Genomic DNA, 14818 nt, shown 5'->3' on the forward strand with positions numbered 1-14818 from the left:
ATCCTACAAAACAGCACAAAAATAAGACTTATTTAACAGAAAAATGTTTTGCCTTAAAATATATGAAGCGACTATTTCAAGACAATGGAATATATAATCCTTAAAAATAGATATAACATGCACAGAATGCAATAAAATTAAAAAGCACATTTATGTTCTATAGAAAATAGTCTTTTTGGTTTATTTTGCTGCTTTGTCCCATGCTAGATTCCATGTGATTTCCCCCCTTTAACAAAAGTCAGTTTTATGCAAAGCAATTCATGCATACACTTTTGCATGTATGCATTCCATATCAAGTAATCATACCTATCCCAGAGGCTCTTTGATTCCTGAAACGTGTTCAAATGGAACGCTTGGTAGAAAGCAGTTGAAGGATTCCTGTGAGATCCAAGAATCAAATGGAAATGAAGTTGAGAATGTACAGTATATTCAGTACTTACAAAAAATGGAAGATTTTAGATTCTCATACAGTGTAACCACTTAAATTTGAAAAAGGAAAAAAAAACATTGAGACCGCTTAAAACAATGCTTTTTAAAGCACACAAAATTCAGAAACCACAGTAATTCAGATTCAAAATTTTAAAAGAATAAATAACAGATAAAGTTAAATACTAGCATTCAATTGTGTGTATATATACATAAAATTAACCAGAGCCTATCAACACCATGTTGTAGTGATGCCTTAATGATCATTTATGGTTCTAGCTGTTGTTCTCCAGTAGCATATCCACATACAACACTAAGCTATAGCTTTCTAGGATTTGTTAAAAGTGAAGGGTTAATGATGAATAATAAACAGTTCTTCTTGGTTGGACTTGATACATTTCCACTTTTAAGTTTATTTGTATGTAGTTTCTCTAGGCTAGTGGTGGGGGGAACAATGTGATTGTATGGAAGCATTCTAATTTCTTGCATGAGTATAACGCCCCCTTTAAAGGGGAAAACCTATAACTGTATCATTCATTCCTACGATCCCTATGGTCAGCACCACAGAACTAACTAATGAGCTCTGTAGGCTAACTCCAGTATGCACAACTGACCCGATGTGTCAGGAATGATTTCTCAAGGAGCTAAGCTTTTGACTAACCTGGTTCCTAACTGTTTCCACTCATTAAGCATAATTCTAATGTCTTCCTCACCATCCACCTGTACTTTAGGGGCTAGCATGTACCTGTCGTATCACTTAAAAAATCCTTAACTCAGGGCTAAAGAAGATGGCTCAGTGTTTGATATGAGAGTATATCTGCTCTTGCTGAGGACCCAAGTTTAGTTCCTAGTACCCACTCATAACTGCCTAGGACTTCAACTCCACAGATTCTGATATCAAATCAATCATCCACTCAATCAACCAAACTTTCTTCTCTGAGGCCACAAGAAAAACAAAAAACAAACAAGCCCAATCTTTGATTCATGGTAGGAAGTAAGAACAGCAGTAAAAAATATACTATATACCCAATGCTATTCAAACTGCTTTACATTATTGCCTCAAATTTCTACAACATCCCTACCTAAAAGGAGTAAGAGGTAACTCCCCAAATGTCAGAGTAGGTAGCCTAATTTTATGCTTTTAAACCACTATACTAAACATACCAGAGTCAAAACCTGACTTCTCTAGCTCTAAGTTCTTTTAAACAACAGTTATTAAATAGTTAAACATAATTAAGTAATACTATAGTTTTATTTAGCCTTTGTCTAATAGTTGAAGACTATAACCATATCTAAATCTTTTGGGTACAGCCAATGCTCAATTGCTATTATGTTATTAAAGATTTATCTTCAGCTGCTTTTCTGAAACCTTACTAGGTGCCTTAAGAAAGGCTGCTGGATAACAGGACAGGAAACAAAAACCTGCTTCTGGGGCTTGAGAGGTAAGTGCTTCAGCAGTTAAGAACATTTCTTACTCCTGCAGAACCTAGCACAGATTTCAGGTAGCTCACAACTCCCTGTACCTCCAGCTATAGAAGATCCAATACCCTCTCGTGGCCTCCACGGACACTGGCAGACACACAGCACACATCCACACAAACACCACGGACACTGGCACACACAGCACACATCCACACAAACACCACGGACACTGGCACACACAGCACACATCCACACAAACACCACGGACACTGGTACACACAGCACACATCCACACAACACATGCATATGCAAGTAAATGAAAAAAAAATACAACAACTAAACCTTAAAATTATTCATAAAGTTGACTGCAACAGCAATCAAATATCAACAATCATCAAACTAAAAACAAGAGAATCATAACTTCAAAACCTGAATTAAGCCAAGCTGTGTTGGATGCATAGCCCTTTTTCATACTGCATTTTAGATTTTTATCCAGTAGATATCACTTTTGATAAACTAGAAAAGGCACAGACACTGGGTAACAGAGAATCACCAAAGTAGCCGAAAAAGTACAAAGTAGTTAAAAAACTAGGACTTTTTAACAATATAAAGTTTTTGTTGCTTTCCTTACTCTATTTCCTTTCTAGTCTTTAAACCCTTTTTCTTACCTTTTTCTTTTGATTAAGGCAATCAAAAGCACAGGTTAGATCTGCCAACAACAAAGTTTAAGAGGAATCTAACATCTTCTAACTTTTGTTAGGCTACCTTTTCCCACTGTACTTCAAAATCAAGTCAGCCAAGTAAGATAAAAGGCAAATGAACAGAAAACCCAATTTGGCTCCTCCCACCATCAACTAAATCAGGTTTGCCCAGGACCACGAGAACTGGACGGCTATTCCTTATATTGTTTAGGAACTTCAACTTTAATGGAAAGACTCAAAGTCGGAAGGAGAAAACTAACAGAGTAAACTTTGAAGTTAGTCCCTAGTTTGGAATTAAAAATACTTTATAAAGAGCATTTAAAATGAAATCTATTCAGAGGGATGACATTTTAAAGAACTTCCAATATTTTGACTTTGGAAATATCTATATTAATTTGAAGCAAATTCACCTGCTAAACAAAATGGCTTCAAATAAAGTCTTATGAAATGCCATTTTTTTCAATGTAATGACACAGTATTTCTCAAATATAAAATAAAAAATTATCTACTGTTAATAGTAAACCTCAGGATATGAGAATGATCTATGAAATAAAGTACAATAAGGGGAGAAAAGGATATATTTTATTCAGTGGTTTTGAAAAATGTCTACAAACAAGAAAACAGCATTTTCATTTAGATGACTGCAATAAATTCAATATAAACAACAGTTTATTCTTCTAAGAATTGCTTTACTTAGAGTAGTAGTTTATATTCACTTCAAACAAGCTGTTAGGAATCTGGTTTCCAATGTGATTTCTTGCAAAAGAGAATATATGGTCAAAAATGCAAAGTTTAAAATGATATCAATTATAACTTGGTGCTATCAAGTTTCACTTAGCACTGAAATGATCTTATTAACAGAGCTTTCCTTGGGACCTCAGCAGCCTCAATTTCTTTGTCATTCTCAAGTAATTGTTAATTGTGCCCACTAGTATTTACAAATGGCTTTTCTTTATCTATTCCCTGGCTTCATACACTAGTCTGTCACATTAATTTCCCAGCACATGAAAACAGTATGCCAGAAAGTGACAAACACATAGAATACATATCCACTTGCTTTAGCAAGACATTCTATTTATAGGACAACTACAGCAGGGAGAAGAAACACACCTGCATACCCTACATCTCAAAATAAACCTAAAGTGTTGGTAAAGCTTAAAGGGAAACATATGTGAGCCTCAACTCAACAAAAACCTCTTTTCTAACTCCACTTTTAAGATTTAAGTAGAAATCAGACAAATAAATATCAACAAGGGCCATTCAAAATTTATGTGTGGATTTTAAGTATCTGTAAGTATCTTTCAGGTAAACAGTCACAACATAACCATCAGTGACTACAGTAATTTTCCTTTCTTCCCACATCATTCATTGTTTGCTAAGCAATAAAGCAAACTGGCTTTGGAGTGGCAGACCTAAGTGTTTATGTTTTATCATGTTTCCTTAATCCACAAAGGAGAATAAAAATCTTGCTTACAGGTTGCTGTAAAGATCAAATGAGATAATGTTTATATAGGGTTTGACACAATTAAACTTAATTTTATATTGTACAAAATTCAACTTTTGGTAGAGAATCTTAGCAGGCATTAAGTATCTCATCACTGTTATGGTAATGTTGAAGCAAATGAAATATTTAAATTTTGAACTAGGTGCACCAAACTATTTAGTACATTCTACCACATAACAATTCTGACTTCTGGGTCCCAGTGAAGACCTCCATGCAAAACACAACTTAATCATACTTTAATGTATAATACAATAATTACTGAAATTATTTTTTCTTTTTTTTAAAATATTTATTTATTTATTATGTATACAATATTCTGTCTGTGTGTATGCTGCAGGCCAGAAGAGGGCACCAGATCCCATTACAGATGGTTGTGAGCCACCATGTGGTTGCTGGGAATTGAACTCAGGACCTTTGGAAGAGCAGCCAGTGCTCTTAACCTCTGAGCCATCTCTCCAGCCCCAATTACTGAAATTATTGAAGTAAATTGTAAGATAAACACTACTTTAGCAATAAAAGCTTCAAGAAATGCTTTTAAGTAGAAATTATAAAGTTAATGTAAGAATCTAAATTTCCTGTGGTATTAAGCCCTTCACTCTGCTTCCTGTCAAGTTAATCAAAATTTCCCAAGTGCGACAGTCTCACTCTTCAATTTCATTACACAAGCTGCCACTTCTCTGAGCTTAGCAAGTCATTGATCTTATCAGTGATCTAATTTAATTAAAACTCAGTCCAAAAGTCACCCCCAGAAGAACGTACAAATGATACATTGATTCTGAAGACAGGAAGTGGGTGACTGGGGAACAAACGTAAGTTTTCAATTTATCCCGGTTTGGATATTTTAAGTTCTGAACTATATACACACATGTATATGCAAAGAGAGTGTCTGAACAGACGTCATCAGTCTATATTAGGAAATCAAATTTCTTAAACTGTTCCCCATTAGCACTTACTATCTGCTCCATCAAAACCTAACACATATGAAATATAATCTAACCATATAGACCACTACCTTAGAAGAAAGAGCCTCACTTCCGTACCCTATAGTTTACTACTTTGAGAACACTACAACAATTGGCTGGTGTGTTGTTCCTTTAGCTATTTACTTTGCACACAATTTACTTCTCAAGCATTTGAGTAAAGAAGCTTCATTTTCTTCCTTCCTTCCAATCACTGGTTTAAACCAGTCCATTTAACAAATACACAGCAACAGTAGATTTTAATTCAGGTATGTCTGACTTAACTGTCTGTAATGGTCATTCATGTGTCAATACACAAACATACCATTGCTTTTATTTAATCAAAAGAACACCCTTTTTCATTTTTGTTTGTTTCCATGGCAGAGTTAAAGTATAAAAAGAACTTGTTTGGTTTATACACATAACCTCCCAAGTGGTAAAACTACAGTTCTATTTTTAAAAACTAATGGGCTTTAAACTTTGCTTTTGAAAATTTTTATTCATATAGTATGCAATTTACCTGTTATATAGGCTGTTAATAGAAAGTATGGCCTAAATAATTCAAAATAGATTTAAAATAGTCCAATGTTCTTTATAGTCACTGACATTTGACAGAGTTTATCTTTTATAGTGTGAAACTCCAGCCAAATTTTAGTGAATACTTATGGATAAAGAGACTGAGGTAGTTTAAACTAACATTTGGTTCCACTTGTTTACCCTACGTAGTCTGACCAATAGTAAATATCCTAGGTGGATAGCAATAAAATTAGTAACTTAATTATCTTAATTAACTTAATTACTTCACACCCACTATATGTATACAGATACTGTTTTCTTAAAGTAAAAGAAATATATCTCTTTAAAAATAATTAGCACAACTTAAAGAAATAAGATTAAGTCTGATTTGGCATTTTAAATTTGAAAGGGAAGGGGCCTGAAGAGATGACCTAGTGGTTTCCTGTTACTTTAGTAGGAGTGAGTTTGACTCCCAGAACCTACACAGCAGCTCATTCCATCAGTTACTCCAGTTCCAGGGGATTCAAGGCCCTCTTCTGGTCTCCAAAGGCACGAGCAAGCACACACATGGTGCACATACATACATGCAGGCAATATATTCATACATATAAAGTAAATCTAAGTTTGTTTAATTTGAAAAATTCAGAACATACATGAAATTTCATCCATCTGACTCAAGCAAATATTTATAGGGATATATCAATTTATATTATCTTCAATATTACCACTCAAGTTTGATGTATACTCAGTGAAGTCTATTTGTTAGTGCCATGGAATGATAAGGCAAACTGGTAAATTTTTATGGGCGGCAAATAATTTTGTTTTATGAGACAGTGTCTCATTATGTAACCCTGGCTAGCTTGGAACTCATTACGCAAATCAGGTTAGCCTTGAACTCAGAGACCAGTCTGCCTCTGCCTCCCAAAAAGGCACCTAACTTTTGCTTTAAGCAGTGCCAGGCTAAGAACATTACAAATATTGAATAGTTAGTATGTCCTTGATTTGCTATGGGAAAGATCAATGATTTATGTATGCACAATTCTTTGTAGATGTACCTTATCAGTATAGTGCTATCTAAAATAGCTTAAGCCACTAGTTGAGTATAAAGAAAAAAACCCCACAAGCTTAAAGGTTTATTCCAATACATGAGTTTTGCTGCATAATAACCCCCAAAAGTACTAACAATTAAGATTTATTTTTTAAAAAAAACCCTGGTCTTTTTTTCCATAAGCATCTAGTAAGGGGGAGGGTCAACATTTTGACTACATTTAATTAGATAGGCTGGCTTTTATAAAGCCCCTTCTCTTTATATTTACTAAAGAATAATAGAATTAGTAGACAATATCGCTTCAGAAAAAATAAATACAAAATAGTCTGAAACAATTACCCAAAAGTAAAAAGCTACAAAAATCAGACTAGTCTTCATTATTGACAAATTCATTTCTTCTAAGACCAAATATATTATTCTACTGTATTTTCTTTCATTTTTGTTATCTGCCATCACTCAAAACAATACTTCCCTACCCCTCAATTGGGGCCCTCATAGAAAACGAAAAATCAGAATCTCTTTTCTACTCTCCTAACATCCATCCCTCTATTAAGAAGATAGGGAGGTAGGAGCATTTGCTTAGTGGATTGCTACTTGTCACTGAAGGACACTGCATTTAATCTGTCTCCCAGTGCAAACAAGATTAACTCCACTACAAAGTCTCAGGTATCAAACGCATAACCCTAGTGTCACACCCATTTCAAATGAATGTTGTCAGAGCTTTACAGAAAAAAAATATTAATACTGCATTTATTCTTAGGGGTACATATTAACCCTATTTCTAATACTTGTAAAATGACTTCTTACAAAGATGATTTCATAGATTTATGATCCCATAGGCTTCTTTTACTTACATGAAGAAAAAACTACTAAAAATAGTTACTTGTTATATGTTCCATCCCTATACACATAAGTGCTTATTTTCTTTAAAATAATAAACATTTGGCCCAAATTAATTAGTTATCAATTAAAAAATATGTAACAGTAAATATAAAAGGCTAAACGCCTATTGATATAGCTGAAGGATTTTCAGCTTCTTTGGAAAAATCATCGGTCTTTCTTTTATTTAGATCTATGTTTTTGACTAATGTATATTTTAGTAGTTAGATATTTCTAATGAATGAATGAATATACCATCAACAGTTTTTATATTAAATGTCATGAATACATTGATTTTATACTTTTTTTTTTTTTGGTCTTTTGAGACAAGGTTTGTTTGTGTACTCCTAGCAGTCCTGGAACTCAGAGATCCGTGCATCCACGTGCCTCTGCCTCCCAAGTGTTGGGATTAAAGGCGTGGCTTGACTTTAAACTCTGACTATCTACACCTTGGTAGGAATGCTTTCTTTTTTCCAAGGTTTTAGGAACAAGACAGTGTCTTGCTTGTGATTTACTCATTACTGGTAAAACTGAAAGATCAAAATCACCTCCATGATGTAATAGACTGAACAAACAGATTCAAGTAAGGAGCTTTCAGATTTTTAAACGTATGTGCTGGGAAACCTAGGAGATTTTTCTGTAACATAACTCTTAAAAGGGGTCTGTAGGTTTTACAGCACAACAAGAGGACAGTGTTGTTCCTGGTATGTATTTAAATAAATCTTTTTACTTAAACTTCAAGTTTAAAAAGACAGAACATTGGGGCTGGAGAGATGGCTCAGTGGTTAAGAGCATTGCCTGCTCTTCCAAAGGTCCTGAGTTCAATTCCCGGCAACCACATGGTGGCTCACAACCATCTGTAATGAGGTCGGGTGCCCTCTTCTGGCCTGCAGACATACACGCAGACAGAATATTGTACACATTATAAATAAATATTAAAAAAAAAAGACAGAACATTAAGTATATGTGAAATCCATTAAATATATGAACACATTTGTGTTTATAGCACATACCAAATCACACCAGTTAGCGATACTAGTCATTAGCAAACTATTCAAATTAAACAAGTCACTAAAGAATCCTTACAATAACCAGGGTTTCAACTGTCAGTTAGACAGTTGACAGTTCACAATTATAGCCATTCATGAGTTCTTGGAATGCCACCTTCAAAGTTCACACTGGTCAGCTATTTACGGAAAACAATCTGTACTGTGCTCCATTTAGGGCCCAGTAATAGTTACATTCTCCTTTCATTTACAGTAAAGGAGTCTGTTAAATGTATAGATAGTTTAAACAAATTTTGTAATGTTCACTGTAAAAGTGGCTACACAATTTTTTATCAACCATCATTACAACCACCAGTTTATACAAATTTAACCTGAGAAGTCTTAATGTGTAATAATAATTTTCTAATCAAAATGGCTGGAAAAAAGCCGGGCGGTGGTGGCGCACACCTTTAATCCCAGCACTTGGGAGGCAGAGGCAGGCGGATCTCTGTGAGTTCGAGACCAGCCTGATCTACAAGAGCTAGTTCCAGGACAGGCTCCAAAACCAGAGAAACCCTGTCTCAAAAAACCAAAAAAAAAAAAAAAAAAATGGCTGGAAAAAAAAAATCTCACAATTTGATACTTAATAATGTAGGGTCAGCAGGCAAGATAACTGGGAAACCTTTGCATCAGCCCTTTTAAAGGTGTCGTAGTAGTTGTTTAATATAAATGATCTCAAAATTGATTCAATATAGGCCCTTATATGGAACCAAAACCACGGAAGAACTTCAAATATATGAACCTAAATTAACCTCGTTAACCTCCCATTTCCCTTCTTTTGTTTAAAAAGAGAACAAATTTGGAATTTAAACAAAAAAATGAATATTTACAATTATTTCTTTAGGATCTAAATGTATTAACCTACTCTAGAAGTTTAAGACAGCCTCGTGATCTCACCAATTTATATGATATTTGAAGGATTATAAATAATACTGCAAGATTTTGAGAAAGTAACCTCAAATTATACTAAAAGTAGTATTTCTAATTAGGACTGTTCTTTAAAAGGTATTCATCTGGTTAATTTAAACGTGTGCCTTGAAACCCGCTATTTTCAAGTGCAAAACTTCTGAATGCTCTCTTTTACAAAGACTTTCTTTAGAAACAAAACAAAACAATACAAAAACCCAAAACCCCTATTTCTAATTAATGGATTCATGCCTTCACCAGGTGTGTCGGTTCATGACAAAACATCAAATGTGTAAGATTACATCTTGGAAAGAAGAATATTAAAAATCAATGTAAAACTGATAATATGCAATGCAGAATTTAAGGTTGGGGTAAAGGAGAAAGCAGCACATTCAGAATGGGACCACACACAATCAAACCCTTGAAAAGGATCAAGTAATGCAGTAGCTGAGAACAATGATGTAGCACCATCTGCAGCTAAAACACTCGTTATATTTGGAATTATGATTTCTGAGATTACTTTAACTACAGTAAGGTAAAATATATGCACCTGTAGCACGTATTCAAAAGGAATGTTTCAGAGTTTCCATCTGTCAACAGATTTCTACTTGAGTACATTATTTATCATCCTCTTAATTTCTGAGGAATATGTTGTGAACTGCAAAGTGTGTGAAGAGGAAAGATGCATTCTTCATGCAATAGGTTTTATGTGTGAAAAGGAAGGCTGGGGAAAGTCACTTATTGAAGAGGTACAGATCAGAAAGGGAAAGTTAAAGGTAACTTATCAACTTTGAAAATATAGGTTCCTGATAGTCATAAAAGACAAGGTACCATCAAACTTGAAAGGGAGACTCCACCTGCCCTCCCAGTGAAAACAGGAGCAACTAGAAAATTGAAGAATTTTTTTTCAGTTGCTTCGAAAATCAGTTTTTGTTTCCTTTTTTTTTAAACTTGGTAATCCCACCTCTATTAAAATTTTCAATGACTAGCTAGCTGACTAGCTAGCTCACTTATGAACAGTGAGTTCTCAAGTGCAAAGACTTCCTACAACTTGGCCACAAAATTCATTAACTCTGAATTACAAAAACAGAGATGAATGAATTCCAGTAATCATTTTTAAACCAGCAGAAGAATATATAGAGTAAAACAGGGATAAGGAGAAGAAAAACGCTAAGAATGTGAGGGATTCAAGTATACTATTTCATGGTAGTCTTCTACATACCAATGATTCTACAAACTCATACTATGTTTTGATTCTTTTAGAAATTGAATTAACCTCTCTCAAAAACCTTCAAGTGTAAGAAGATGCCCCACTCTTTCTCTGTAATTTTTAATGTAGTGCTAAAATGTTGCAATTAAGGTTTTAACAAGGTTGGAATTATATAATGTCAAAGGTCTACATGACAGCTCCTAAAGAAGACTAAAATCCCTCACTAGGCCATAACCAAACATGCACTGCTATAGAACAGTGTAGCGATACACTGGCTTTCATCTAAAATATTAAAAAGGCACTCCTTACACTCTAGGTAGAGGGAGTTGGTTAAGGGCATACCTTTCAAAAACTGTAGTTTCTACTACAGTTTAAGCACTTTGCACCTCCCTTCAACTAGAAGGCCTTCTGGTTTTCTGTCTCAATTTCCAAAATAACTTTGGCCAAACTCTGCCATAAGCACTCAAAAGTACTTAACACCTTAGGAAGGGACACCATTACTGATGGGAGGGGCACCCCAGCTCTCATTTTTAAACTGTTAAGCTGAAATACACCAAAGACATTGAATTACTATCTAAGTTTTAAAAACAATAAATAAAACAAAAACCTTGACCATGTCTCCTTACATCTCTATTTCAAAACTTTGCATTGATTTTACTAAATTAAATTTTGAAAAGGAAAATAAAGGCCTCAAGTGAAAAAAAATCTCCCCAAGCTGTATCCTAAGCTATTTGGATCAAGCAATCTTAGCAGATATTTAACATAAAAATTCCCATACCTGTCTTCATCACCATCAACAGGAATAGCTATGTTGAACACAGAGCTGGCCAGACTGTTCATAGGTGTTAACTGAAGGGGGTTTGTCAGGGCATCTGCAACTGGAGGCTTCACAACAGGCTTATTTTCAGCAATGAGAGAAAGTGGTGGTTGAGGTAGGGGTTCTGATTTTCTTCTAGTATCGTCAACTTGCCCGACTAAAGGCTGGGTCTGAGTCTGAAACTGGCTTAGGTCAGACTGTGGTAGGCTCGTTGGTGCACTGTGGGTGCCTTGCGCTAAGGGCGGCCCAACTTGTTGGATGACGCTGCTGCTCCGGCTGACTGGCGCGTGGCTGCTCAGCGGCTGAGACTGGCCCAGAGGCGCGGATACATTTGGCATAGTAACAGAAGTGGTGGGCACACTAGGCACGCTTGGAGCGGGTACCGCGGCAGGCACGTTTGGAACTCCGGGCACCACGGTGTGAGGACCACCAGGCACGGCTGACAGCTGACCACTGCCCCCCATCTGCGGGGGAGGCTGCACGGACTGGGGCTGTCCAGCCCCGGGAAGCCCCGAGCCTGGCTGCACCACGCCTCCCATAGCAGCTGGGGCCACTCCCGCCGGCTGACAAGGAGCGGCCTGGACGCCAGGAACCGGACCTGGAGCTTCACTGGGCTGGGAAGGGGCGCCCATCATCTGCACACCCAAGGAGGAGACGCTCTGGCCAGAGCCCAAAGGAAAGCTGGCCGCAGAAGCCGAGGTCGCGCTAGCGCTTGAGGACAAGGGCTGCGCAGGGCTGGGTGGCTGCAGGGCCACGTGCGGCTGCAGGTACTCGCTCTGGCCCGGGGGCTGCACGGGCACCAAATGCCCGGGTGCTAGCTGAGGCTGGGGATACCCGAACTGCTGGGGATGGTGCGGCAGCGAGGAGCCCACCGCCGGGCCCGGCTGGGCGGCCAGGCCCACTGGCGGCGCCAGGTTTACATTCGTCGGTGGCAGAGCCTGGCCAACAGGCCCCGGGAGGGCGCCGCCGGCCACGGCTCCCTGGAGCTGGGTTGGCAGAGCTCCTGCCGGCATGGGCTGCGGCCCGGTCGCCGCTCCCGGGAACGGCGGCAGCGGTGCCGAACTTGGAGCCACAGCCCCACCTACGGGCGGCGGAGGCTGCGGCTGCCCAGCGCTGAAACTCTGCGGCTGGGCGAGAGTGGGCTGGCTCATTTTCTCCGACGGGGGTAGCTGTGACACAGCAGTCAAGGAGCTGTCAGTTCCCGAGTCCAGCCCGTGCGCCCCCTGCATGGAGGCCACCACCACCACCACCGACCCTCCGGTGGCGCCCAGCCCGCTGTCCCGCTCGGCAGTCTGCTCCAAAGTATTGCTGTGGCGGATGCAATCCCCGGAGCGGGTACTATCCGAATCCCTCTCGTAGTATTCCATACACGTCCATCGGCCGCGCCGGTACGGCTCTCCGCTCCCGTGGTCCAGCTTGATCACGCGGAAACGGGAACTACAAGTGGCGGGGGGCTGAGAATGAGTTGCACTACCCGGGCCCGGGGCGGACACCGGAGTGGTGGCCGTCGCCAGGGTCTGGGCGAGCGCCCCCGCCACGCTCCGGGCCGACACGCCGCCGCCTCCGCCTCCGTTGGCGGGCGCAGCTGAGGCGGCGGCCAGCTGCCCATCCAGGATGAGGTTCGGGGACACGGTCCCGGGAGTTTCCGTATCCCCGACATTGTTGAGCGTCTCTTCGGAGGAGCTGCGCTCGCACACCTCCTCGGGGCCGTAATCGGTGGCCCGAGAGACGTCGAAGATCTCCGAGGACACGTCCTCGGTGCGCGACTCGTCCGGGTCGTCCAGGCTCTCGGTGTCCTCGGTGATGCTGGTGGCCACCTGCGCCGTGGTGACACTGGTGATCTGGAAGCAGCTCTTCTTCTTGGCCGGCATCTTGGACATGGTGGAGAAGGCTGGGAGGACAGAAGCTCCTCTGGGATCCCACCGGAAACCGAGAAGGGCCGAGCACGGAGGCCCCCAAAGACAAAGTCCGAGTTCGCGCCTGGGTCTACGGCCCGCGCCGCAAGTCACGGGCTGCTCTGGGCGACGGCCTCTCAGCGCCACATCCTCCTCCTTCCGTCTCACCTCCCCGCGGCCGCGGCGCCTCGCTTCAAGCCGGCAGGGGACCGCTCGAGCGTGCTTCAGGGGCGGGCCGGCTGCTCGCCAGGCTCAGCCGCCGCGGTCAGTCCAGCCCGGTGCTCGGCGCGGTCAGCAGGCCCGGCTGGGGGTGGAGCGCAGGGCGCAGGAGGCGGCGGCGGCGGCGGTGGCGGCGGCGGCGTGAGGGGCGGTTCTGCCCCGCTCGGGCTCCCTCCGGCCGGGGCCCGCGGCTGCTCCCGCGAGGAGACGCGGACGAAGAAGGCGGAGCGGCGAGGCCGGGAGCGGCGCTTCCCGACGGGGGCTGGAGGTCCCGCGGTGGGAGGGAGGGCAGCCCTCCGTCCCCAGCTCTAGCCAGAGCGCAGCCCGGGGGCCATGCCGGCGGTGGCGGCGGAAGCCCGCTCGGGGGCGGGGAGGACCGGCAGTCTGGTCTCCCTCAGGGAGCCACCCGCGGCGGCGGGGCCCGGCCTCCTCGCGGCTCAGGCGTGTGAGGGGCGGCGGCGGTGGCTGAGGGAACGGCAGGCGGGCAGGCGGGCGGGCGGAGGCGCTCGGCGGCGCTCGGCGGCGTGAGGAGGAGGAGGAGACCGGTGGCGGCGTCTTCCGCTTCGCCTCGGCGCGGCCGGCTTCGTCAAGCCCGGAGAAAAAACTGAAATTCAAACTGCTGAAGCAGCGGCTGCAGCTCCCTCCCCTCAGTCAAGATGGGGCTGAAATGGCCGCGCCAGGGATGCTGGGAGGAGCAGCAGCAGCCCCGCAGCCGCCGCCGCCGCAGACTAAAATGCCGCCGCTGCCGCAGCCACCGCCAGCGCCGCAGCCGCCGCCGTTCCGTGACGCGCCGGCGTCGTGACGTCACCGCCCCGCCCCGCCCCCTCCGGTTTCCTGCAGTTTCGCGTGGAGGCTGGAAGGGGGTTCGTGGGCGGGGCTACGGGCTAGAGAGAAAAGGGGGAGCGGGTTCTTTATTTAAAATTTTTCAAATTTAAATTTCACGCCGCAGGTTCAGGAGGAGTTGAGAGGCCGAAGGACGGTTTCAGATTGCGAGCCTGGAGAATCGCACGGTTCAGTGCCGGTGCGCGGAGATCCTGGATGACTGCAGGTCATGTGCCGCGTCTAACGTTTAGCATAGTCTAAATGGAACCAGGGCGCTAGGGGAGAAAACTAGGGCGATCCAGCAGCAGAAGAGGTGTATGACTGGAGAAAACGCGTCACGTTAAAAAGCTTTGAAAATATATGCTGGCCACCGTAGTCAGAAAAGTGAAATTTGAGCGAAGCCAGGGTGACTAACGCAGGACCGCACGCCAGATTGAGTTAGAAAGGC

At 41.9% G+C, this 14818-nt stretch overlaps 1 protein-coding gene across 3 annotated transcripts in view; it reads right to left on the reverse strand.

The window, feature by feature from the left end:
• Positions 1-14327, reverse strand: part of Tsc22d2 (TSC22 domain family member 2) — a 56541-nt gene extending 42214 nt beyond the window's left edge. For 2 of the 3 annotated variants that reach the window (XM_041658973.1, XM_041658974.1), the window contains exon 1: positions 11396-14327. In XM_041658973.1, the coding sequence (XP_041514907.1) occupies positions 11396-13314 (1919 nt within the window). In that variant the 5' untranslated portion in view covers positions 13315-14327. Of the gene's footprint in view, positions 1-306; positions 379-11395 lie in introns of all 3 variants that reach the window. The other variant, XM_041658972.1, reaches the window with a different exon arrangement.
• Positions 14328-14818: the final 491 nt, after the last annotated feature.

The sequence above is a fragment of the Microtus oregoni genome, unplaced genomic scaffold (genome assembly GCF_018167655.1).
Source record: "Microtus oregoni isolate MIOR12 unplaced genomic scaffold, Mior012 000010F_ref0000083, whole genome shotgun sequence".
Taxonomy (NCBI): Eukaryota; Metazoa; Chordata; class Mammalia; order Rodentia; family Cricetidae; genus Microtus; species Microtus oregoni.